The sequence below is a fragment of the Sabethes cyaneus genome, chromosome 2 (assembly GCF_943734655.1).
Source record: "Sabethes cyaneus chromosome 2, idSabCyanKW18_F2, whole genome shotgun sequence".
NCBI classification, from domain to species: Eukaryota; Metazoa; Arthropoda; class Insecta; order Diptera; family Culicidae; genus Sabethes; species Sabethes cyaneus.
In genome coordinates this window covers 128,146,675-128,173,408 of record NC_071354.1, presented here as the reverse complement: position 1 = coordinate 128,173,408, position 26,734 = coordinate 128,146,675, and the positions used below count along the sequence as shown (strand labels likewise).

The 26,734-nt window shown below is 42.0% G+C and overlaps 1 protein-coding gene across 1 annotated transcript in view; it reads left to right on the top strand.

The window, feature by feature from the left end:
* Nucleotides 1-26,734, top strand: part of LOC128735978 (cell adhesion molecule Dscam2) — a 468,886-nt gene that overhangs the window by 297,915 nt on the left and 144,237 nt on the right. The window contains exons 15-17 of the mRNA XM_053830464.1: nt 20,640-20,648; nt 20,717-21,321; nt 21,375-21,536. Of these exons, the coding sequence (XP_053686439.1) occupies nt 20,640-20,648; nt 20,717-21,321; nt 21,375-21,536 (776 nt within the window). The remainder of the gene's footprint in view (nt 1-20,639; nt 20,649-20,716; nt 21,322-21,374; nt 21,537-26,734) is intronic.

The window sequence follows — 26,734 nt, the reverse complement described above, 5'->3', positions numbered from 1 at the left end:
TGATTAAAATAGGTTGTTAGAGTACAAACATTTCACGAACATATTTTGAAAAGGGTTTAACTGTTTACCTTTGTCATATGTGAAAAACTAATATGGGTCATTCCATCTCAAACGTTTGGATTCGACCATCAGCGATTTCAACCAAAGTTGGCATAATTGTTCATTCCGACCCCCAACCAATTTCCCGAAGTTATACGCCGATTGATCAATTCCCCTAGCAGTGGCGCTGCTTACTTTTTTACAGATTTTCAAAAAAAGTCATTTTTCGGGCTCTGCAACAGTTTGATGTGAAGACATGCCAATATACTTTTTCTATGGGTTTTTGACCGCGCAATCGAATGATGTTATCAGTTTTTATCTAATTTGTCAAGATCATACTTTTTTTTGCAATTTAAAACCAAAAATGCGAATATCTCAAAACACCCCCAATTTTATTTTCAAATAAATATGCTCAAAATGTTCCCCAGACAAATTCTACATAAGGATCACTTAACTAGAAAAGACAATATTGGTAGTTCGGTAGATATGGTGTTTTGAATATCCGGGGCATGCGTTATTCTATCTAAATTATTAGTAAAAGTATGTTTAAATACGTTTACCTGAAGCTTCCAGACATTTGTATGACTAAATAATGTATTTTAATGAAAAAGATGCATTTTGAGGTCCTGGATACTTTTGTATGTATTTAAATAAAAGTAATAATTTCGTACAAATTTTTATAGTTCTATTATTTAATTGTGCTATTTATTTGTGCAATATAATGCATTTCACTGGTAAAATTATTATGGTATTTCACTTCTGAAATTATTCGAAACTTCGAAGTAATTTTGAAAATGGCTTTATTAGCACTACGGGAAAACCTAGCCTAAAACGAACGAAATTCAGAAATTGCCTGGCAATTGATCAAATATAACTGACCTTATGTAAAATTTTCCGGCAAATCTCATGGTGCCCACCCCTTCCTTAATTGTCATCGGAAAGTATTAAGTTTTGCTGATTTTCCCCTATTCTTAACAATATTTTTACTTAATGGAGTTTATCAGGCCAGTTAAGTTATTCATTCGTCCCATATAAGCTTTGTAAGATTTACCGAAATTGGTCCATAAGTTCAGCAGATCTAGAACATATTTGAAATAGGCCATAGATCTAAAAATTCAGCCCACTCAATATGGATTGCAATTTAAAATTTTCGAAGACATTTCTTCGATGAACTTAACAGGAGGGGCGCATGTTTTTTTCATAGTTCCATTAACGTTGTATGGAGGAAATCTCGATGGTGACTCCCTATGAATTATTTCATATTGAAATTTTTTTAACCCAGTTTCTAAATATGATTATACTATATGCTTCTTCTGTTGACATAATTTCACGTTGTGTGTGTGTGTGTATGTGTGTGTGTGTGTGTGTGTGTGTGTGTGTGTGTGTGTGTGTGTGTGTGTGTGTGTGTGTGTGTGTGTGTGTGTGTGTGTGTGTGTGTGTGTGTGTGTGTGTGTGTGTGTGTGTGTGTGTGTGTGTGTGTGTGTGTGTGTGTGTGTGTGTGTGTGTGTGTGTGTGTGTGTGTGTGTGTGTGTGTGTGTGTGTGTGTGTGTGTGTGTGTGTGTGTGTGTGTGTGTGTGTGTGTGTGTGTGTGTGTGTGTGTGTGTGTGTTATTCGCTGGAAATATATTTAATCTTGAAATCTCCCATGGTGACTAGAAATTTTCAAAACACTATATTTCGCAGAGTGGCGCATTGTGGCACGTAATTCTTTTCATAAGTTGATAGTATATACCTGAGATTTAACCCAGAAGGAGGAATTAACCAGGAGATATCTGGAGAAAAAAAGTTCTCGACTAAGAAAGCAGAAAATTCTCTTATTTTTTATATTTTCCTTCTTCTCGTGCTTTTTATTATTATAATTTCTCCTCTAGCCGTTTAAACCGTTTAGTTTTCGGAAAGCTCATTTCATTACCTTTCTAATGATATATAATACATAAGATTTAATTTTGGAAATAGTGTTCAAAAATTGATTTGAAAGTAAACGTGTTTGAATGGCAAAACGCGTATATGTCATATCGTTTTTCAACTTTGACAGCCTCTATCTCAGAAACAACATCGACTAGAGACTTCTTATTTTCGATTTTTCTTAATTGAAGTATTTGCTATCAATAGAAAATTTCATTAAGCAGATTAGTGAAAGTCAGTTTTCTGATTTTTGTCCGCCTGATTTCTCATAGTGCATATGTGCTCCGGGGGAAATGAAAACTTTTCGATGTAGGCGAAGGGCGGTAAAGACGACAAACTGAATGTTTAGGTCTATGTCTGATATAGCCATAACGTGCGCTGGTAAATTTCTCCCAAAATTTACACTTTATTTAATAACAAAAACCCGAATTAATCCACCTAGCGGCGGGACCTAGCCTTTCTACTGCCACAATAACCATTATTTAATTTCTCAGAAACATCTATAATTAACTTGACTATTTTCTTAAATATCCGTTCCGTATTCCTCGAAATCCTTATTTGCCAGTAAAATTCACAACGTATTGCGTAGAATAATTATATTTTCTTTACTTCGGTGCGTAAATACTTGTAAGCGTCATTTATGTTATTTGAACACCTTATTTAGTTTTATAGTATTTACGTGATTTATAGAAAAATAATGTAAACACAAAAGATAATTTTTGCAGACTTGAATATATATGGAAAATTAGAAATTAACCCTCTAACGGGTCTACAGACGGCCTTAACTTTCGGGCTTCAGAGCCACATACGAAACTTGTTTTGAATTGATAAAAAAGAAGCAAAATAAAAAGTTATTTATATCCTTTATTGCTACTACTGTGTTTTATTGATAAATACGTATTTCGGTCTCGACGTGTGACCTTCATCAGTATCTAACTAACTTAGACTGTTTTGTTTTGAATTGACAATATGAAATATGTGTTCATAGCAGATGTTTTGATATTTTGATATTAATACCATACGTTCAAAAGTTAGCATCTTTGAAAAACAAGAGTTCAGAAAAATTATTATTATACCTCGCTTTTGAAGAAAAAGGATATCTACAACAAAATGATTAATCTGAAAATTTTACTATTAGTTTGCTTATGGCTTCAATTTTGCAACATATCTGAATTAGAAAAAATAACTGAATAGAGCATTAGATATGAAAAAGAGAAATTTCTTAGCTGGTGCTCCTTCAGATAATTATTTTTGCATAAAAATCAAAACTTGAGCTTCTTTTGTACATTCAAAAGAAGCTCAAGTTTTGATTTCATGAAAAGATAGTCATTAGCTTGATCGCATCGTTTTTACAATGTTAGAGGGTTAGGAAAACAAGATGAGGTCGAAAAATAGTGCAAAAGCTGCGCCATAAACATGCTTGAGAATGGGAAATATGATCGATATGATTTCCAGTGCTTGTCATTTTTGATTTTTTTATTAAAACATGATACATGACATAAGATATCGGTCCTTTAAAATGTCACTAACGAAAACAAATCTTACAAAATTACTACCGTGCACCGTTTACTTCCTATTTTTCATATAACATTTCTAAGCTCTAATATCTAATGATTGAAAAGAGCATCTATTGATGCGCAAAATTTGTTTGAAATTTGTATAAATTTATTTGGTAAAATCAACACACTTTAATCCTATACACCACTATACCTACATGCTTAAATTAACTGCTTTTCTTTGCAAAGAAAGAAAAAACTTTTCGATTGAATCCCACTATTTAATATTTATTTGCAACAGATACATAGTTCGCCTACGACGTGCAGGCTTCATCAGTGTCTTATTTCAAAGCGTATACGTATCTGTCGCGAATGAATATTAAATAGTGGAATTTAGTCGGTAAAAGTTTTTTCTTTTCTTTAATTTCAGAGTTCGTATTCCACTAAGGGGCTTCAAAAACTTCAGACAATTGACATGTTTCTCACTTTTCTTGAATTTCAATGCAAATTTAAAAATTGCAAATTGTCATCACATACACACGTACATACATACATACATACATACATACATACATACATACATACATACATACATACATACATACATACATACATACATACATACAAGCCTAGATACAGCCTAGAAGGCCGGTTAAGGCCCTAACTCAGCGAGGTTAAGGCGCCGAACAAAGTCGCATTCGACTTTGCGCGACTCCGAATAGCCACTACGATGGGAGCGGGAACTCTTATCCCTACCTCCACGCGGTACCGGCCGGGACGCAACTGGGCCTAGGGTCGACCAAATACCAGTCTTTGGTTGCACCCTCAGTTGTGTGCTAACAGGGAAAGGGGGGCACGTTGTGCCTGAGGGTAGCGTGGCGCAGTGGTGTAAAGAGGCGAGCGGGGCTCAACTCCTATAAGCCAGCTGCGGGCGCCGTAGTGTTTGCGGTTAGCGTGGCGCAGTGGTGTAAAGAGGCGAGCGGGGCTCAATTCCTATAAGCCAGCTGCGGACGTAGTAGCGTCCTGTTAGAGCTCAGGACTTTAAGCAAAAAAAGCCAGGTCAGGAGTGCCATGGGCACATTAGGATCGGTTCCAGGAAGATCCTAATTACGGTGTACTGGACGGGCGGGAATAAACGTTTGGATTTGGCGCTACAGGGCTGACGGCTGTGCTATTCTACTACCTTATGTAAGGAAGGGTGATACCTTCCCGAAACGGCGAGTAGGCTAATGGTAAAGCTGCCTTCCGTCCCGTTAAAACCGTAGCTGGTCTTTAGGTACGTTCAAAGCTCGTCACTCACGTCAAAGTGCGGTGGTGTAGGCTCAGATGATACATTCCTGACTAACGCTGATCGGATGCTGACATCCCTGCCCCCATGAAGGGTAGGGGGGAGTGTCCCTAGCCATGGCCTCCCTGCTTGCATAGATCACCATGGGATCGTTAAGGCGACTACACAATTACGAGTGGAGATAGCGGCCTAGAGTTGGGACCCTTTCGAATGGACAAATTTCTAAATTTGAATCTAAAAGAGGGATCGAATACGGGTGCTACTAGTGGCAAAGATGATATCTTTGCAAAAAGTAGTAAGTTGGCAAGGTCACCAACAGCAAAGACAGGTAGCCCCCCGTTATCGGGGGCGCGACCCAAGAAGGGAAGCCCGCCGAAATCGGGGGCACAGCCCATACAGGGAAGCCCCCCGAAAACGGGGGCGATACCGAAGAGGAAGTTGACACCACCTAGGACTAACACCCCAGTTAGAACACCGGTGGCCATCGCTGCCAGCTCAGCCAAGAAGGCGAGCGACAGCGGTAGGCAAATGTCAACGGAGGGCGTGGTGCACCCTCCTGAGGGCGAAGTTGGGCTTCCTCCAGTCAGTAGCAAGCTGGAGGAAGCCAAAAAGTTGGTGGACGAGTTGTACTCGTTCATCAACTCAAGGTCAAATGTCCACCTCGACATTAAAAAGCTGGCGGTGAGCTTCCGCTCTACCGTCATAGCTGCCGAGGTGGAGAGGCAAGAGCTTCTGCAGCGATGCGAAATCGCCGAAGCTCTGGTCATAGCCGCTAAGGCTGTGGCCATGCCTAGTCAGGCGCGTACGCCGCTTGCCAAGCGCAAGGCGGCTACGCCCGACCATGGACCAACGCTGGTAGCCAAGAGGCAGCGGACTTCGGCTCGCGCCTCTACCAGCGAACGTGCGGAGGCGGTCCCGGATGGTGCTTCCGGGACCGGGGATGAGGAATGGCAGGTGGTTAGGCGTAAACCGCCTAAACCGCCGAGGCCAAAACCGAACGAGGCTGCGGCTGCAAAGCCAAAGCCAAGGCGCGTCCATAAGGGCGACGCCTTAGTAGTGAAGCTGACAGGTGAGCTGTCGTACGCCGAACTACTGCGGAAGGTTCGAGTGGACCCCAAGTTGCAGGAGCTTGGGGCCAACGTAGTAAAGACCCGCCGAACCCAGGCAGGGGATATGCTTTTCGAACTCAAAAAGGACCCAACGGTCCAGAGTTCGAATTACCAGAAACTGGTAGAGCAGTCCCTGGGCGAAGCGGGCCAGGTAAAGGCGCTGTCGCAGCGTGTTCTGGTCGAGTGCAAAAACCTCGACGAGATTACGTCGACAGTGGACCTGAGTGATGCTCTGCGGGATCAGCTTAAGGTTGATGTGGCACCCGCAGACATCCGGTTGAGGAAGGCATACGGTGATATGCAGACTGCGACCTTAAACGTGCCAGAGGCAATCGCCAACAAGATGTTGGCGTCTGGCAAAATTAAGGTAGGATGGTCAGTGTGTACACTGGTGTCGAAACGGCGTATCGAACGCTGTTTCAGGTGTATGGGCTTTGGCCATCGGGCGGCCAAGTGTAAGGCCCCCGATCGGTCCAAGCTGTGCAGGCGGTGCGGCGACGATGGCCACTTCGCCAGGGGATGTAGCAAACCCCCCAGGTGCATGCTCTGCACAGTCGATGCGGGAAATAAGCATGCCACAGGTAACCCACTGTGTGCGGCTTATAGGCGGGCATTGCAACGATAAGGGTGCAGGTTATACAGATTAACCTAAACCACTGTGAAACGGCACAGGAGTTGCTTTGGCAAACGGCAGCCGAGACGGGGTGCGATATTGCCATTATCGCGGATCCCTACCGGGTCCCCCGTGGAGGCGCTAACTGGGTTATCGATAAGGGTCGGATGGCAGCGATCGCCGTGATGAGTAGATACCCGATCCAGGAGGTGGTGTCGTCCGACCAAGAGGGGTTCGTGATCGCGGTGGTCGATGGCGTCTGCATCTGTAGCTGCTACGCTCCACCTAGGTGGTCGCCGGAGCAGTTTGACCGGATGCTAGACGTGCTCACCGACGAACTCACGGGCCGCAAGCCCGTTGTCATTGGAGGAGACTTCAATGCTTGGGCTGTCGAATGGGGTAGCAGGTGCACTACTCCGAGGGGACAAAGCTTGCTGGAAGCTCTGTCCAAGCTAGATGTAAGTCTGGCTAACGTGGGATCCGTCAGTACCTTTTGTAGGGGGGTACAACAATCGATCATCGACATCACCTTCTGCAGCCCAACGTTGCTTGCCAACATGGGCTGGAGGGTGTCAGATGAGTACACGCATAGTGACCACCAAGCTATACGGTACACGATTGAACGACGGGCGCTACGGCCACGCGGGGCGAAGTCGACAGGGAGGAGGTGGAAAGTGAAGGCCTTCGACAAAGACCTGTTCGTTGAAGCACTCAGTGCAGAGAGCACCCGCTCGAACCTGAGTGCTCGTGAGCTGACCAACGTCCTAGTACGGGCATGTGATACCACTATGCCTAGGACGGGGCAGCCAATGAACGGTCGTCGCTCGGTATACTGGTGGAGTGATACCATTGCCCAGCTCCGTTCCAGGTGCCACAGAGCGAGAAGGCTAGCGCAGAGGGCCCGGACCGATGCAGATGCTGAAGCTCGGGGAGTTGATCTTAGAGCGGCAAGGTCGGCGCTTAAAAAAGAGGTTAGGCGTAGCAAGAAATCCTGTTTCCAGGAGCTATGTCGCGATGCGGATTCAAACCCCTGGGGTGGTGCATACCAGGTGGTAATGAAAAAGATGAAGGGTACATTTGCGCCGCAGGAAACCTGCCCCCAAAAGCTGAAAGTCATCGTGGAAGGGCTCTTTCCGCAACACGATCCAGTTTGGTGGCCTCCGACCCCGTACGGTCAATCGAATGATGTCCTCACTCCGGTCACGAATGAGGAACTCATCGTAATTGCCAGGGGTTTGAAATCGAAGAAAGCGCCCGGTCCTGACGGGATTCCGAACGAGGCACTCAAAGCGGCGATCCAAGCGTATCCCGATATGTTTAGAGAGACGCTTCAGAGTTGCCTAGAGGTATGCGAATTTCCAGACAAATGGAAAGTCCAAAGATTGGTACTGCTGCCAAAGCCGGGGAAACCGCCTGGTGATCCCTCGTCGTACAGGCCAATTTGCCTATTGGACACGCTAGGCAAATTGCTAGAGCGGGTAATCCTAAACAGGCTGACGCCTGTAGTGGAAAGTGATGTCGGACTGGCAAACACGCAGTTTGGCTTCCGTAAGGGGAAGTCCACTGTAGATGCCATAAAGTCCGTAGTGGAGAGGGCCGAGAAGCCTATGAAACGGAAAAGGCGAGGCGACAGGTATTGTGCCATAGTCACAATCGATGTCAAAAACGCCTTTAACAGCGCTAACTGGGGTGCAATTGCGGTAGCGCTGCATAGGATGAGGGTACCGGATCATCTATGCAGGTTGCTTAAGAGTTACTTCGAGAACCGGACGCTAGTGTACGACACGGCGGACGGGGCGAAGAGGTACAAAGTGACAGCGGGTGTTCCACAGGGTTCGATTCTCGGCCCCACGCTTTGGAATGCCATGTACGATGGGGTGCTGAGGCTCGAACTACCCACTGGGGTCGATATCACTGGCTTCGCCGATGATATCGTCCTTACAGTGGTAGGCGAGTTTCTGGAGGAGGTGGAAATGCTGGCATCAGACGCCATAAGCATAATAGAGGGTTGGATGGCGGGCGTCAATCTGCGATTGGCCCACCATAAGACGGAAGCTGTGATGGTCAGCAACCGAAAGTCGGCCATAGAGGCAAAAATAATCGTGGGGGGACAGGTGATTGTCTCCAAACGAAGTGTGAAGTACCTGGGTGTCATGACAGACAACAGGCTGAACTTCACCAGTCATGTGGATTATGCTTGTGGTAAAGCGTCAACGGCGGTCACCGTCGATAGGGCGGCAACCGCGGTGATAACGGAGTTGCAACGGCTAGAACGTTTGCAACGACAGGGCCGACATAGCTTGCTAGGGTCAGTAACGGGCTGATTGGGCAGCCCAGGCCCTAGGTGAAGAGTAGTGGCGGTATGAAATGGCAAGGGTGTTGTGTGGACCCACACACGCAACGGACAAGTCGGAGTGCTTCGGCACGTCCTCCCTCCTGAAGTAAAACCTAACGGTAGTTCCCGGAGGGGTTCAGGAACGGGCAGCAGGAGAGTTTTTAGTAGGTAGGCGCATGTTGGCACCATGTGAATCCTATTCGGCACCGCGAAGGTGCTGTCTATGAAGATTTTCTCCCTGCATAAACAATACAAAAAAAAAAGATACAGCCTAGAAACCGACGGCGTCCGGTCTACTGGTGTAACGAGTCACTCAATGCATTACGAGCTAACTGCAACAGAGCTAGAAGGTGCTTCCAGAGAGCAAGAAGTACCGAGACTAGAGAGGAAAGAAGAAGTGACCTCCGCGTTGCCAAGGCCGCACTGAAATACGCGATTAAGCAGAGCAAAACAAACGCCTTTAAGGAGCTTTGTAGGGCAGTCGATTCCAACCCCTGGGGCGATGCATACCGAATAGTGATGGCAAGGATCAGGGGCCCAGCAATGCCAGCCGAAGGATGCCCAGATAAGCTAAAAATAATAGTTAAAGGACTCTTCCCGGAACACGAGCCAACGTATTGGCCCCCTACCCCTTACCGGGTACTAGAGGATGAGAACGCTGACGAGAGAAGAGTCTCCAATGACGAACTTGTTTCAATCGCGAAAGACCTGCAGATCAAGAAGGCACCGGGCCCGGATGGGATCCCCAATGCAGCTCTTAAGGAGGCAATCCATGCATTTCCAGACATGTTCCGCACGGTGATGCAAAACTGCCTAAACGAGGGACACTTTCCAGACAAGTGGAAAATCCAGAAGTTGGTACTGTTGCCAAAACCAGGAAAACCGCCGGGGGATCCAGCATCATATCGACCAATTTGCCTGCTGGACACACTGGGAAAGCTGCTAGAAAGGATTATCCTGAACAGGCTATCCATATATACGGAGGGCGACTACGGACTGACACAAAGGCAATTTGGGTTCCGGAAGGGAAGGTCCACACTAGATACGATCCGGACTGTCGTCGAGACAGCACAGAAGGCGTCCAAGCAGAAACGTAGAGGAAACCGCTACTGCGCAGTGGTCACTATCGACGTTAAGAATGCATTCAACAGCGCCAGCTGGGAAGCCATCGCAGCAGCGCTCCATAGAATGAGAGTCCCCGACTATCTGTGTCGCGTTTTGAAGAGCTACTTCACGAATCGGGTGCTAGTATACCGGACGAACCTCGGAAAGGAAACGACCGTGATCACGGCGGGCGTTCCACAAGGGTCAATACTCGGCCCATCTCTCTGGAACAGTATGTACGACGGCGTGCTAACCCTAGAGCTACCAACGGGAGTGGAAATTGTCGGCTTCGCGGACGACATCGTGATGACGGTTACATGCGAATCACTAGAGGAAGTGGAGGCGTTGGCGGCTGAGTCAATCTGCAGGGTGGAGAGTTTGATGCAGAACGCGAAACTGCAAATAGCGCACCATAAAACGGAAATACTACTGGTGAGTAATCGGAGAGCAGTCCAACACGTGGGGATTACCGTAGGCGAACATACCATAACCTCAAAACGCGAGGTGAAGCACCTGGGCGTGATGATTGACAATCGGTTAAAATTCAACAGTCATGTTGACTACGCATGCGAAAAGGCAGCGAAAGCCATCAGTGCACTGTCTAGGATTATGCCGAATAACTTTGGACCAAGCAGTAGCAAGAGGCGCCTCTTAGCCAGTGTATCATCGTCGATACTGCGGTATAGCGGACCAGCCTGGATTACAGCGCTCCAAACCCAGCGCAACAGAGCGAAGCTGAGAAGTACGGCCCGACTAATGGCCATTCGAGTTGTGAGGACTATCTCATCAGAAGCTGTGTGCGTAATCGCTGGGATGATTCCTATCGACATCACCCTGATGGAGGACTACGAGTGCTATAGGCAAAAGGAGGTCAGAGGAATCAGAAAGCTGATGAGAGCAGAATCATTGGCTAATTGGCAACAGGAGTGGAATACGGCACAGAAAGGTAGATGGACCCACAGGCTCATATCGACTCTCTCGGTTTGGGTGAATAGGAAGCACGGGGAGGTAAACTTTTACCTAACGCAATTCCTGTCTGGTCATGGTTGCTTCAGGCAATACCTTTACCGGTTCGGGCACGCCAGGTCACCCTTATGCCCGGAATGTGGGAACGTGGAAGAAACAGCAGAGCACGTGGTTTTTGACTGCCCCAGATTTGCAGCATGGAGGGATGATCTGCCTTCCGGTCTTAACGTCGAAAATATGGTGGATGAAATGTGTCGCAACGAGAGCATTTGGAATGCTATCAATAGCGCAATCGCATGCATCATGTCTGATCTGCAGCGTAAGTGGAGAGCGGAGCAGCGAGCTAGCATCGTCAGTTAAGTTATTTTGGATGAAAGGTGGCCTAGGGAACAAACCTCTCTGAGCCGCATATGACGCCCCAAAGTAACGCGATTCGGGGCGCGGTAAAACCCTAGACTGGATTCATATATGTGGGGATGGGATTTATCCCGAAATAGTCCCAATACTCAGATCGGTGCTTGTTGAAATAGGCATAGCAAAGAAACCCTGCGAGGGTGGCTGTGACGGAGTGCGCGTCATGTTGGAGGGCACTTTCTAATCGGTACATGTCTCGTCAGGTCAAGAAATCCCGCGAGGGTGGCTGTGACGGGGTGCACGTTATGACTGTCGGCACCTTCTAATCGGTACACGTCTCGATGGGTACTGCGAGCTAGCTGCGCAAATGACCAGCAACGTTAGCCTGCGTTGATAACTGCAAAGTGCATGAGCACGGCACCCCCTTGATATGCCTGTAGGAGAATCGCTAGAAAGCGTGATAATTGGAAAAGTGCAAGAGCACAGCCTCCCCCTGATGTAATACTTCATTGTGGTACCGGGGGGATGTAGGCAGAGGGCAAGGATGAGGTTTTGGTGGGTGAGAGTCCCACACAACGTCCGGGTTGGCTCCGGATAAGAACATTAGTTTTCCGAAACCCTGTAAAAAAAAAAACATACATACATACATACATACATACATACATACATACATACATACATACATACATACATACATACATACATACATACATACATACATACATACATACATACATACATACATACATACATACATACATACATACATACATACATACATACATACATACATACATACATACATACATACATACATACATACATACATACATACATACATACATACATACATACATACATACATACATACATACATACATACATACATACATACATACATACATACATACATACATACATACATACATACATACATACATACATGCATACATACATACATACATACATACATACATACATACATCACACACATTGAATACAATCAACATTTGATTGATATGTTTTGATTTCACACGTTAATATACGGTGCTTAAGTGTTAAAGTTTGAATAACTTTTGAATGAACCGTCCGATTTTCAATAACTCGGTTTCGTTTGATAGATCTCAGCAGTAATTTTCAAATAATAATAAAATGTGTGATGTTTTTCATTGAATTAATGTTTATATGTTTCAAAAATATGTTTTAAATACTATTTTTTCACATTTCTTTATGTGACTTTCAAACTACAAGTCCAATCGTCATGAAATTTGGAAGTTGAGGGTTTGCAAGACTCCTTTTTCATATGCAATCAATTTTGTTCAAATCGGTTAAGGGACCTGTGAGATAATGAAGTCCCATATTTTTCGTATTTTTATACATAACTTTTGAACTAAAAGTCCGATCAGTATGAAATTCAATAGCAACCTATGGGACACCTAGACTTTTCATTTGACACTAAGAACATTAAAATCGGTCCTGCCATCTCCGAGAAAAGTGAGTGAGATTGAAAGCGTTTTTTTTTTTTTTTTTTTCCTGTATGGACTCATCACTGCGACCAGTATGGTTAGATCTATTGTGATATCGCCCGGGTGTTTGTTGTATAACCCGCACTGCATTTATTTTGGCTATAGTCGCTATTGAGTGAGCGATATGCTTGTTGAATTTTATGCGTGCTTGTGTGTAATTTGAGTACCCTTCCTTCAATGCTTTTTCTCTACTTTACCCACCTCGTTCCACATGACAGCGCTGTCCCCAATTATAGCCATCCCTGGAACAGCTAACCAGTGCATTGAACTATAAGGGTCTCATTTTTGCACTGTCAATAGGCCATAACGGGATAACATAGAATTTAGCACGAAGGAAGGGTGGTGCTGGTGAGGGGCCTGGGAATAAACCCATGCTAAAGTCACTTTGCCATCGAATGGCCTGATTCTACTAAGATTCGAACCCATGACCATTCGCTTGTCAAAGCAGACTCGGTAACCTTGCGGCTACAGAGCCCCCCATTGAAAGCGTTACATACACACACACACACACACACACACACACACACACACACACACACACACACACACACACACACACACACACACACACACACAGACACACACACACACAGACACACACACAGACACACACACACACAGACACACACACACAGACACACACACACACACACAGACACACACACACACACAGACACACACACACACAGACACACACACAGACACACACACACACACAGACACACACACACACAGACACACACACAGACACACACACAGACAGACACACACACACACAGACAGACACACACAGACACAGACACACGCACACGCACACACACAGACACAGACACACACACAGACACACACACACACACAGACACACACACACACACACACACACACACACACACACACACACACACACACACACACACACACACACACACACACACACACACACACACACACACACACACACACACACACACACACACACACACACACACACACACACACACACACACACACACACACACACACACACACACACACACACACACACACACACACACACACACACACACACACACACACACACACACACACACACACACACACACACACACACACACACACACACACACACACACACACACACACACACACACACACACACACACACACACACACACACACACACACACACACACACACACACACACACACACACACACACACACACACACACACACAGAAAATGCTCAGTTTTCGAAACTGAGTCGAATGGTATATGACATTCGGCCCGCAGGACCTTCTTTCCATTTCCGGTTTTTCAAGTGATTTCTATACCTTTATACTATATATTTATATAGTAGAAAGGCAAAACATTACCTTTAAGGGTAACCCTACTCCGGAAAAATCGAATTTTTTTTTTTGCATTTTCGAGAAGTTTCTACCTTCAGAAATGTCACGCCAAAAGGATTTTTTGATATCTGATCTCGTTAGAAGGTTATGGCAGAAACTGTGGGGTCACCTCAAGGGAAGTGCATCGCTGGACGAAACTTTAAACGTGTTTTTCTCGAAACCATACTTTTCCAACTGGCGGTACGTGTATCTCAGAATCTAGTGGTCCGAATTGGCTGAAATTTTTTTCAGCATATAAAAATTAATTATTTAAATTGTTACGTAGCCGTTTTTGGATATCTCAATTTTTCAATTTTTTCTGAGCTCGCAATTGGCGATTTTTAATGAAAAAACACTTTTCTTTTGGAAAAATTGCCGCCATTTTGGTAATTTTTCAAATTTTCAAAAACCGCTACGTAACAATTTAGGTATTGATCTAAAGCTTCCAAATCATCCTTGAAATCATCCTTGAAATCGGTTTTCCGATACTTCGTTGGTTCCCGGTACGTACCGCCAGTAAGGAACTATTTCCTAGAGAGCATCCACGCGCCTAGCTGCCACCAGCATAATATTCACTATTTTGGCATTCAAAAAACAGAAAATACATGTTTGAATATAGCTTAACCTATAACCAAAATTCCTCAACACTTAACTATAATTCCAACATGCGAGAAAAATTCACGAAAGTCCATTATTTTTCGACTTTCCAGAGTAGGGCCCCCCATTAAATTAGAGTTTCTGCGCTTGGTCGGGAAAGACAGACACTTGATGTGGGAAAGGCGGACACTCGCAGAAAGGTATCAAATGTAATACTTTTTTCGAATTTTTAGTACTATGAAGCAATCATATATTTCATCGTGCATTTAGGAAAGAATGGGGTTGAAAAAACTTCCCTCCCAATTCCCTCCTTTGAGTGAGTAACCATTTCATGTTCCCTTTTGGGCGCCTCAATAGTTTAATTGGTGATGAATTAACCCAAGCAACTAAAATTGACTTCATTGAAGATACATCTTTAACAAATAAAATACTTTTAAAGATTGGAACCGTTGTGGCGCGTGATATCGTCTACGTCTAACATCCAAGACATACTTTTGAAATATTGAACGCTGTCCCGAAGGCAAGACAGCCTATTTATTTAATTTTCCACTGTGCGTCCCTTTCGTAGCCCTCTTTGTAGGGGTTCTTCCCTAGTAACATTTCTAATCTAACGGTCTAACGGTTTTCTACTAGGGCTCCACCCTAGTTGCCTAAACATTCTATTGGGGTGAATATACATTATTCCCCTACTGCTACTATAATTAAACCCCTATGCTTTTGCGCATGGGTTTAATTTATGGCTTTACATCCCTAAATGGAAACAGCGCGTGCGCTTCGTTAACCCCTACTCAAATAGCGCTTAAAAAAGACAGATGTTCAGAATGAAACATCTGCTAGCTTGGTGTGGTTAGAACGACAAAAAAAACCGTTGACTAATAATCTGCTAAAAGAAAGCTACGAAAGGAAATAGAAAAGAATAGTGATATCGTCATATAACACGTATGTTTCAGTAGGCGTACAGGGTGCCCCTTTGTGCGTTAGGGTGATCCCAAAAACAATTTCAAGGTTTTTGTAGCTGTAGGAAACCTTAGCTCAATCTTTTTAAATATCTCAATAAATTGCCTTTTATTTGGTATTAAAATTATTCAAATCGGTTCAGCGGTTATAAAATTATGATACGAGTCAAGTTAGAAAGGTTTTCCGTTTTATTCTACTAAAAATGGAAAACCTTCCTAATTTGACTCGTATTCGAGATTCTGCTAAGACGCTCAACGTAATAACTTTTACAATTATGATGTTTTAAGAATGAAAGGTTGGCAAAAATGCACAGCCTAAGCGCCATCTAGAGAAAGTCAGCAGGGTACGGTGGGCCTACGGGAATGACACTTCCAATACCAACCTGTACAAAAAATCAGAGGGGTTGTGCACAAAACACGACCGCATAGGTGACGTAGGACCACGTAAGTCTCTTTGTAGCGATAGTAGGATGTATCCATGTATATAATAATACGATTCTTCATATATACAAGCTACATCCGTAACGGTCATCAAAGTAGAAACATTGTATACATTCAATCCTCAACCGATTTTGGAGTTATATCCATGAATTGATTGAATCTATTTTATTAAAACGAAACCAAGTTAGTAACTAAACCAAACAGTGAATAAATTTGTATGATATGTTTCTACGTTGAATAGTGCTTTTCCTTTGGTAATCGGTAGACGGTACGCGCGAGTTTTCAAAAAGTTGAAAATTTTGCGCAACTTTTCTGCGGCTTACAAAAGGACACGGATAAAGCATTTACAACCTGCAGACGTATTGGAAGTCGCAGAAAATGTCACCTGTGACCAGAAAACTTATTACCGTCATTGGTTGGTCGTCCGCAATGGCGAAAAATTCAACTTTTCCCTCGTTGACTGTGTTAATTATGGTATTAACTGGGCAAGAAAATATAATAAACTCTTCAATCGTTGTGTGGTCCTTAAAAGAACCGATTGTTTGATTATCATAACTCCTGCTTGCAATAAACTTGCACTAACGCATTTAACGTAATTCTCTGTTCGGTAAATTGGAGTACCGATAACCGCTAACCAGGCACGGCTTGTTGCAACGGACCAACCGGAAAGCCTCAGCAGCTATGAGATCAACGAAACCGTTCGTGTATGGTCCTGAATCACGAGAAATACCACTCCAAGTGGCGTGGGATGCTTCTGGTCGTTTTGTTGTCGCGAGCAGCATAATTCCTGCCAATTACAGGACTTCAGCAGCCAACTATGCCATCACGGCAACGAAATGAACCACCAGCAACAAGCGAACAGCAGCGCGAGGTGATCGGTTAAAATTATTGCAAAGAAGCGAATAATCAGATCAATCTAAGTTAAATAGAATTTAAATCTGTGAGTGAAAATTCCTCAAATCTTCATGAACAAATGTTTCGTTCTTAAAAGAACGGTTTTTCAACGTGATATGCTGGAAATTTAAGCCTTCTTTTCCGTCTTCTTGGGCAGCAACAAAACAGTTTGAATGTTCGAAAAGACACTTCTCATAGCAGCGGTGACACGGGACAGCAATTTGTTCAACTCTTCGTTGTTGCGGATGGCCAGCTGCAAGTGACGATAATTCTGATCGTTTCGTTTTCGCGAACAGCATATGTCCTCCCAATTCCAGAACTCCTGTCGCCAGATAGTCCATCACGGCAGCGAAATGAGTGCTCCAGCTCCAACACCTCGCTTGGTGAATTTGCATGTCTTCGTTGCCTTATCCGTGGGAAGCAGCAACAGCTGAAGCTCAACAATTTTCGATCGGATTCTATAGGGCGTAAATTAAATACAATCATAAGGAAGCTTAACCCATAGCTTATATCGTATATATTTCTGTCATCCGTGCTAGGGAAGCACTGACGAAGGAAGGCAAAAATATGAAAATAATTCAAATTTTCAAAATCAATTCAAAAACAACAATTTTTCAAATTCATTTTCAAAAACAAAATCAATAGTTTTCTATATTGTCAATATTTTCAATCGATTTCCCGATCAACTGGTGTAAATATCTTGGAAATCTATTGAAAATTGACTGAATTATAAGCCGAAGCGTGAAAACGCGTTTCTACTTTGATGACGTCATTTCCAACAACCAATCACGAAGCGAAAATTCTGGTAAAACATAGGTTCATTATTTTCAATTTTTCAATAGTTCAACATCAAGAATCCACACTTTTCTTTATTTGGGTCAATTCTTAGAAGATTTTCCAATCGATTGGTGTAAGAATATTGAAAATCGATTGGAAAACCGCTGAGCTATTAGCGCTCAAAACCTTTCATTTTTCGTGACGCTCGCATTTTTCGATTTTTTGGAATGACACCCTATCTCAAAACTTGCCGTAAGACGTAGTCCTACGTCAAAAAACGTAGCCAACATAGAGCGGGCCCAAGCTGACAGCTTCATAGATGGGCTCAAGCTGACAACCGATCGGATGTGTAAATTGTTAAATTTTGTTAGTTTTAGTTTGATTTTAGCCAAGGTTTTAGCATCACATAGCCAATGCCAGGCAGGCAATTGATGCGAAATACATGAAACTGTGAAAATGGTTAGTTAAATTCGTTTTGCGAAATCGCTTTGCGTATGCCGCCTTTTTCATGTGAGCAACGAAAATGTGACGTCATATCAGCCCCCTAGGTGGGCCAGACACGTCGTAAGGATGCCGGACGCCAGTGCGACGAAAATAGTCCTCTTCAACAACCCCACCGGCACCAGGAACAGGGGGGCCCAACGTGCACGATGGCTCGACCAGGTCAAAAGCGATTTGCGACTTTTGAGACGACTAGGAAATAGATGACGAGTGGCCAAAGACCGAGTTGAATGGAGACGAGTGCTTGAAACAGCACGAGCCACCCTGGCTCTATGCTAAAGAAAAAGAAGAACAAGAAGCACCAAATAAAAAACACGACTTCTGGTTACATTTACAAATAAAATATGCAGATATTTGCAAAGTTAAATCGATGGCATAGGCAAAATGAATTCTAAAACTTTGTGTCCGTCTTTCCCTACCTTTGAGTGTCCGATTTTTCCGACTTGAACATTATTTTTTCAAACTTCCATAACTTTTTACTGAATACTCAAAAATTTACAGAATTTCCACTGGTTATTCAGTAAAGGATTAAACAAACTTAATGTCGTCGATATAGTGTAAAAATATTGTTTTTTCATGATTAACCAGCTATTTTCTTCACTCACAAAATTACACAGGCTAGCTCATCTACGTATTTTTGCTTTGTTTTGCTTATAAATTTGACAGCTACGCTGCTAATAACACAGGTCTGCAAAAATAAAATTTTTTTCAGATGCATGAGATATTTTAGGTGAATCGTATGTTTTTTGGGGTGCTGAATCCAAAACTGATTCCCGTTTTTCTCCATCACGTACAGATTTTTTGCAAATTATGCTTCTTATATGGAAAAGTCACAAATTAGATGGAAAAATTATTATCACAGATTCGTATTAAAAACCTAAATAAGATCTTTTTCTGTTATTTCAGTAAATTTTTACTTAATAAATACAGAAAAAATATTACTGGACTGAAATTTTTATCTTTACTCTTATTTTGCCCTTCAACTTTGGGTTAATGTACTCAGGTACGCTGACTTACGCAAATTCAACTGCTGTGCCTCACAGAAGCAAAATCTGGAGAAAATATGTAAGAAGCATTTATAGAGCTGAATATAATCTACAATTTTGTTGAATAGAGTAGTGCATTATTTTTTCCATTTATAATAAAGACGGCCTTTAACCCTTGTTATATAAGTAGAACGTTTGTTTGAGCTAAGGATAAAGATGCAATACTATTACAACGTAAATACAAAAGTAATGGAGTACTCAATTCAGAAAGATTGTAGATTGCATTCAGTTCTACAAATGTTTCATACATGACTTTTATCAAATTTGCTTCTATAAAGCAGTACAGTCGACTGAGCGCAAGTGGGTATATTTGAGCGCACCAAATTTGCTTTAAAATAATATTCTCCATAGTTTCTCCATCGTATATGGTTTTCTTCCAAAACATGCAAGGGTTTACATTAATAAATACAGTTCTGATGTGAAAATCGATTTTTTAATGTAATTTACATCTGGGATATTTCTGCTGCTTTATGAATAAAACCAACTTTCAAGATTATTCAACAAGTATTACATGAAAACGTGACGTGATGGACAATTTTTATTATATTTTCTGAATTCAGTGGACAAAAATCTTTAAGAATCAGTTGAAAAATCCTATGCAGTTTTTTTGATGCAGACCTGTGTAATCAGCAGTTTAATTCAAAAGTGTTCATTCAGTCGATAAAAATATTTTCCATCATTGGTTTGCTTCAAAAATTATTGTTTATGAAATATCACAAGTGTCCATCTTTCCCTCAGTGTCCGTCTTTACCGCCAGTGTCTCCTGGACAAGTGTCCATCTTTCCCTCAGTGTCCCCTTTACCATACCAAATTATCCAATATGTCCGACTTAATGTTTATCCCTTTGCCGGTCATTTAAAGCATGTATTTCCTCTTTTGAAATAGCATGGACAAATTCTGGACCAGGCGCCAATTTAAACTAAGAGAAAGACATATGGACATTTATAAGTGAATCCAATGAGGTTTTAACAGTAAAAACATTTCTTTACTGCGTGTTGCTTTACTTTATGGGAAATAAGTTAATTGTTTTATGAATTGCTAGCCTAGTATAACCATAACTGGTACACTTTTATGGCGACATAGAAAACACTATAACTATAACTGGTACGTAAGAACGAAGTTTTCAAATCGCATTTAAACAATAAATTACCTCTAATAACGAGTTTTTCGATACGTTACTTCTAAGAAATATTCCAATTATATTTCAAACGCGCCATGAGGCAGATACTAACATTTTATCATGTCCAAATATCTTGAAGTTTGATTTATCATGCTAACTATAGCCATAACTGGTACGTTGATCCTAGTACGCTTGAGTTTGTCATTTAGACATAAATGTGTTCGGCATCATTTAATCAGTTGATTCGTTTATTTCCAGTTCAAGCAGCGCAACTCGTGATGAAGCATTTGTAGAAGGTCTACATCCTGCAACGCAATACCTCGTGCGAATGTTAGCTATCAACGAGATTGCATGTTCGTCATTCACGGATCAGCTCGTAGTAAAGACACAAGAAGAAGCTCCAACAGAAGCACCAACTAATTTAAAGGTTAAGCCGGGTGGTCCTGGAGAATTGATAGTAACATGGCAAATTCCGAATAAAGATACTTGGAATGGTGAACTACTTGGATATACTCTAAATTGCATAGAAGAGAAGCAAAACATAAATTTCATAAGTAATAATAACTCACAAAACTTAACTTTCACTGCCAATGGTTGGGCGACAACAAAAATGTTGATATCTAATTTAAAAAAATTTACTAGATATTCAGTTAAAATTCGTTCATTCAATGCTATTGCTGCTGGTCCATGGAGCCCTATAACGCACAGTACAACGTTAGAAGGTGTGCCGGATACTCCACCGCAAAACGTGACATGTAACAGCCTCTCTTCTCAAAGTATAAAAGTTCAGTGGCAGGAGCCACCACCTCAATATCATAACGGTATATTACAAGGCTACAAAGTTTTGTATAGATCGCTTTCTACAGCTAGTAGGTATTAGGTAGAATTAATTCAAACAATCTTATATCTCGAACATTTTTAGATGATCTTTTTACCCCTTGTGAAGTCAAGAGAACATCTAATTTAGAAACGTATTTGCACGCATTACTGAAAGCAACGAACTATTCTATTCAGGTATTGAGTTTTACATTGTCCGGAGATGGTATATCGAGTACGCCAATATTTTGTGCAACTGAAGAAGATGGTTTGTATTGAATAAATGAAAACTTTTTATGAAAGCCTTACAAGCAAACGTCACAACCGGTCAGTCAGAGTTTGACTATATACACCATAGTACAGAGAACAGCCAACCATTTAAGATCAAATTTTTCTGGAATTCTTGAATTAACCTTCTGTCTGTACAAAAAAAAATTTACATTGTCTGTACATTGGGGCCATTTCACCCAAAAATTCAAACTACTATATCTCAGCGTAAACTGGACGTACCTACTTTCAAATTTTTAAATGTTCAAGAAAGGCAATGTTATGGACTGAATGATAAAATAAATGGTGACTTGGCGGGGGCGTCTTTTTACAAGGAGGAATTGTAGTAAAAATAGATTAAAAATATCGGATTTTTCCATTTTTCTGACGTTTTCATCACGATATCCTAATGCTTCCTTCCTTCTACAGAAATTAACACGAATACGAGATCTTCAAAGTAACCTGTAGCAGTTTACAGTATTTGCTCACTAGGTGACGTTTATACGGAAAAAATCGATTTTTTTTTGTTTTCGTACTTGTTCTCGTTAAAGTTGATTAGATAGAAGAGATATGAACTGATCCTAGTCCAGTGGTAGATAAACCTTTGATGAATTCTTCCACCAGCACATGTAGCATTTTATAAATATTGTTCGTAGTTAAAAATGTTGACATGCAAGCTCCTAGTCTTCGGTAAGGTTGGTCAGATGGACTAGATTCATTTTATGCTAGACAGTTTAGCACAGTATTCAATCACCAGATGGCGCTAGTGGGCTCTAAGTTTTGATGTATCCAACGTAGGACTACGTCTTCGTTTACTATACCTGGTAGCACTTTTGAAAACGAAAATAGACGTGTAGTCCTACGTCAAAAATTCCTTAGGCTATATATACATGTACAATGCAGTGAAGTTGTAGATCGACCGGTCTATACTATGGTGAATGTGGTAAAAGCCTAAAAGCTGGTGACGGATAGTGAAGTTGCTTTGTTAGTAGAACTCCTTGTTAGTATAAGATTCAACGAGGAAATAAAGAAAATGTTCCATTTAGTCCTAATACTGTAATAGAAGAATTAAGTGGACCATTTCCCTCAGTTTCTCGGAATATATTATTGTTTAATATGTAACTTAAATGGGAAAAAAACTTCACGATACATGTCCACATGGGATGCATGAAATGGTGACGGTAGGACGCAATAATCAGTTTTAGTTTACTGAAGTTTTTGCAGTGTCTTAGTAGAATACGAAACCTGGAAATTAAATAAAAACCCGAATTAATCCACCTAGCGGTGTGACCTAGCCTTTCACTGCAACAATCAAATTTTTTTTTTCTCAGGAACATCTATAATTAAGTAGACTCTATTTTTAAACATCAGTTCCTTAGTCTTCAAAATCCTTATTTAATAGTAAAATTCACAAGAACGTACTGCGTGCAATAATTATATTTTCTTTCCTAGGGTGTGAAATATTTGTAAGTGTCATTTAATTTACTTTATCAACACCTTCTTTTTTAAATTTAAGTGATTTAAACATGTATGTAAACACAACAGATCTGTAGATGGCCTTAACTTTTGGAACTTCAGAGCAACATAAGAAGTTTGTTTTGAATTGACAACATGAAAAATATGTTTATATAAAATGTGAAATGTTCATATGAAAACTGTGTGTACAAATATCTTGATATTTTCACCACAGCTTTCTGACCATGCGCTCAAAAATTATCATCTATCAAAACAAGAATTCTGCATAATTACAAAAATAATTGTTGCGCGAATATTTCCTTTTTCATGTTTGAAAAAAAAGGATATCTAGAACAAAAAGATTGACCACAAAATTTTTCTATAAGTGATTTAAATGCTTGACTACAATTATGTAATATATCTTAGATGAAAACATAACTGGGTAGAGCATTAGATATAAAAAAAACCCGAATTAATCCACCTAGCCTTTCCGTGACTTTCTACTGCCACAATAATCAATATTTAATTTCTCAGGAACATCTATGATTAACTTGATTATATTTTTAAATATCCGTTCTGTATTCCTCAAAATCCTTATTTGCCAGTAAAATTCACAACGTATTGCGTACAATAATTATATTTTCTTTCCTTGTGTGCAGAAATACTTGTAAATGTCATTTATGTTACTTAATGAACACCTTATTTAGTTTTATAATATTTACGTGATTTATAGAAATTTATAGATTTATAAATTTATCAAAAGATAATTTTTGCAGACTTGAATGAATATATATATAGAAAATTAGAAATTAACCCTCTAACGGGTTCACAGACGGCCTTAACTGTCGGGCTTCATAGCCACATACGAAACTTGTTTTGAATTGACAATATGAAATATGTGTTCATAGCAGATTCCAGTGTTTGTCAATTCGATTTATTTATTGAAATATGATATATGACATAAGCTTTCTGTCTTTTAAAGTGTCACTAACGAAAACAAATCGTACAAAATTACTACATTGTATGGTAGTTTGGCATTGTATGGTTTCCTCCTATTTTTCATATAAAATTTCTAAGCTCTAGTATCTATTGATTGGAAAGAGCATCTATTGATGCGCCAAAATTGTTTGAAAATTATTTGGAAAAATCAACTCACTAGTATTTTTTATCCCATACACCACTATACCTACATATGCTTAAATTAACTGCTTTTCTTCGCCTTTTGCTTTTCTTGTACAATTGTGAGTAACAGCAAGTGAAGAAAATGACAATTGAAATCTGAAACCAAAGAAAAGAAAAAACTTTTCGATTGAATCTCACTACAGTGGGATTTCGAATTTGGCATGGTTCGATTTTGGCAACAAAAGTATCCGTTTTTGGCAACACAAAATATTTTACTCCCAAAAGTATGCTTAAATATCAGTCAGTTTCCGCATTACTATAAATAACGAAAAATTATTGGCCTAAGTGTGTTCATGAAAAAAAGTTTGCAGTTATAGAATGTTTCGAACAATATTTTTATTGCCGTAGGACTACGTCTTACCGTAGATCGCCAAAAACTTACTTGCACGGATAGCTCTTGGCGGATTTTGTGAACATAAAAAGGTTGCAATCGTTGATTAATAACATTTAGTCAATTTCTAATGCATTTACATTCAATTTGTCATTCAATTCAATTCAATACATTTGTCATATCAAAAAAGGATCTCGATTTTGGCACGGTTTCGATTTTGGCAACATAGGTGACATGCCAATTTCGAAATCCTACTGTATTCAATATTTATTTGCGACAGATACGTATCGCCTACAACGTGCAGGCTTCATCAGTGTCTTATTTCGAAGCGTACATACATACATACATACATACATACATACATACATACATACATTCATACATACATACATACATACATACATACATACATACATACATACGGGATGGTAAATGGTTGAATAATGCGCTCCAGAACTACCACGAAGTTCCACAGCCTCTTATTTAGCAACTCCTCTCTCTACCTCCCCGTGGTACCATCCGGGATACGTTCCTTAGTGGAAATCGGACAACCGGTGGAAACTAGGGTCGTATGCGGACAGAGAAGGGGGCACTCACGCGAAGGCTGAGTGTAAACTCTCCGCCTGCAAATGACGGATCTCGGTAGAAGCATGTTCGATGAACCTGAAAATACTGAGAACCTGAGCAGAGGGTCCAAAGCCCCCAAAGGAGGATGGTTTTAATAGCTGTTATCCATGGCTAAAAACAAGAATGGATAAACCCCTAATCCAAGGTGTCATGCGACCCGTGCCGAGGGATGAATGGTGGAGGGGGTTTTCATAAATACTCAGCCTCAAACGGAGCCTGTGGAGTACCAGAGCGCCCTCCACAGTAAACAGCCCTTACCGCATCATGAGGGGTTCTGATGCGGCGGACTCTTCTTTCCCCTCAACTCGTGGGATTCTATATGAGCAATCAAAATAAAATAATAACTTCAGTGAGCGCGGACGGATTAGACAATCCGTTCGCAAGAAGTGGTATCCAGAGGTCTCCGCCGATGGATACCAGTAGAAGCGCCAGCGTAAGCGGAAAAGGAAACGGCACACCTGTCGCTCCAACTGCATCTACGCCGGACGCAGCAATGAACGGCCCGTCGCTAATAAAAGCAGTGGCAGGCAAGAGAGACATGCTACCAAGAGTGGTAGCGGCGTCTCATCAACTCGATGCCATTATCGAGTTCGTGGCAGGTCGCAGCACCTTAGCGAAGGACCTGAAACAAAGTCTGCTCATGCTTCGGAGCACCATGCGTGCTGCGACGAAGGAGCACAGCGAACTCGAAGCGCGAGTAAAAGTTGCAGAGAAAGAGAAGACGCTTGTATCAAGGTCTGCACAAACAGATGCCTGCCCGTCAATGACTGACCATTCCGTGGCACTCGCGACTACGGAGCAGTCTAACGACAAGGCATCCGCCAAACGCGCTAGGCAGTCCCCAGGGGAAGAAACCCCCACGGGTCCAAAGAAGCGCATGATAGCAGAGGGTCGTAAGCCAACTGAAGAACCTACTGAGGGTAACAAGACGCTGTTAGCGTCCGACAACCAGTGGGAGTTGGTCAAAAAGAAGAAGGCCAGGAAGAAAGAGGAGGATCGAGCTCCACCGAAAGTGGCTAGGAAAAAAAGGAGCAAAGGCGATGCCCTTATCCAGGGCACTGAGGGGCCGAAATATGCGGAAGTTTTAAAGGCCATGAGAGGGCACGATCAGTTGAAGGGTCTTGGCGCGGATGTGCGGAGTAACCGCCGCTCTCGCACAGGCGACATGATTCTTGAACTCAAAAAGAACGCCACTGAAAAAGGTTCCGCTTACAAAGTGCTGGCAGAAAAGGTCCTTGGCGATAGCGTGCAGATCCGCGCACTAACGCCCGAGATGACTCTCCAGCTTAAAAACCTGGACGAGATCACCCAAGCGGGCGAACTAGCACGAGCTCTCAACGAGCAATGCAAAGTGGTGGTGACTACCGAGGCAGTTCGTCTGCGTAAGGGACCGGCGGGAACCCAGGTAGCAACTATAAGACTTCCACTGGAAGACGGAAATGCAGCCCTGAAAGTGGCTAGGCTGAAGGTGGGATGGTCCGTGTGCCCACTGAGCATGTTCCAGCAGCCGGAGGCCTGCTTCCGGTGCTTTGAGAGAGGGCACAGGTCCTGGAGCTGTAAGGGGCCAGACCGAAGCCACTTGTGTAGGAGATGTGGCGGTACGG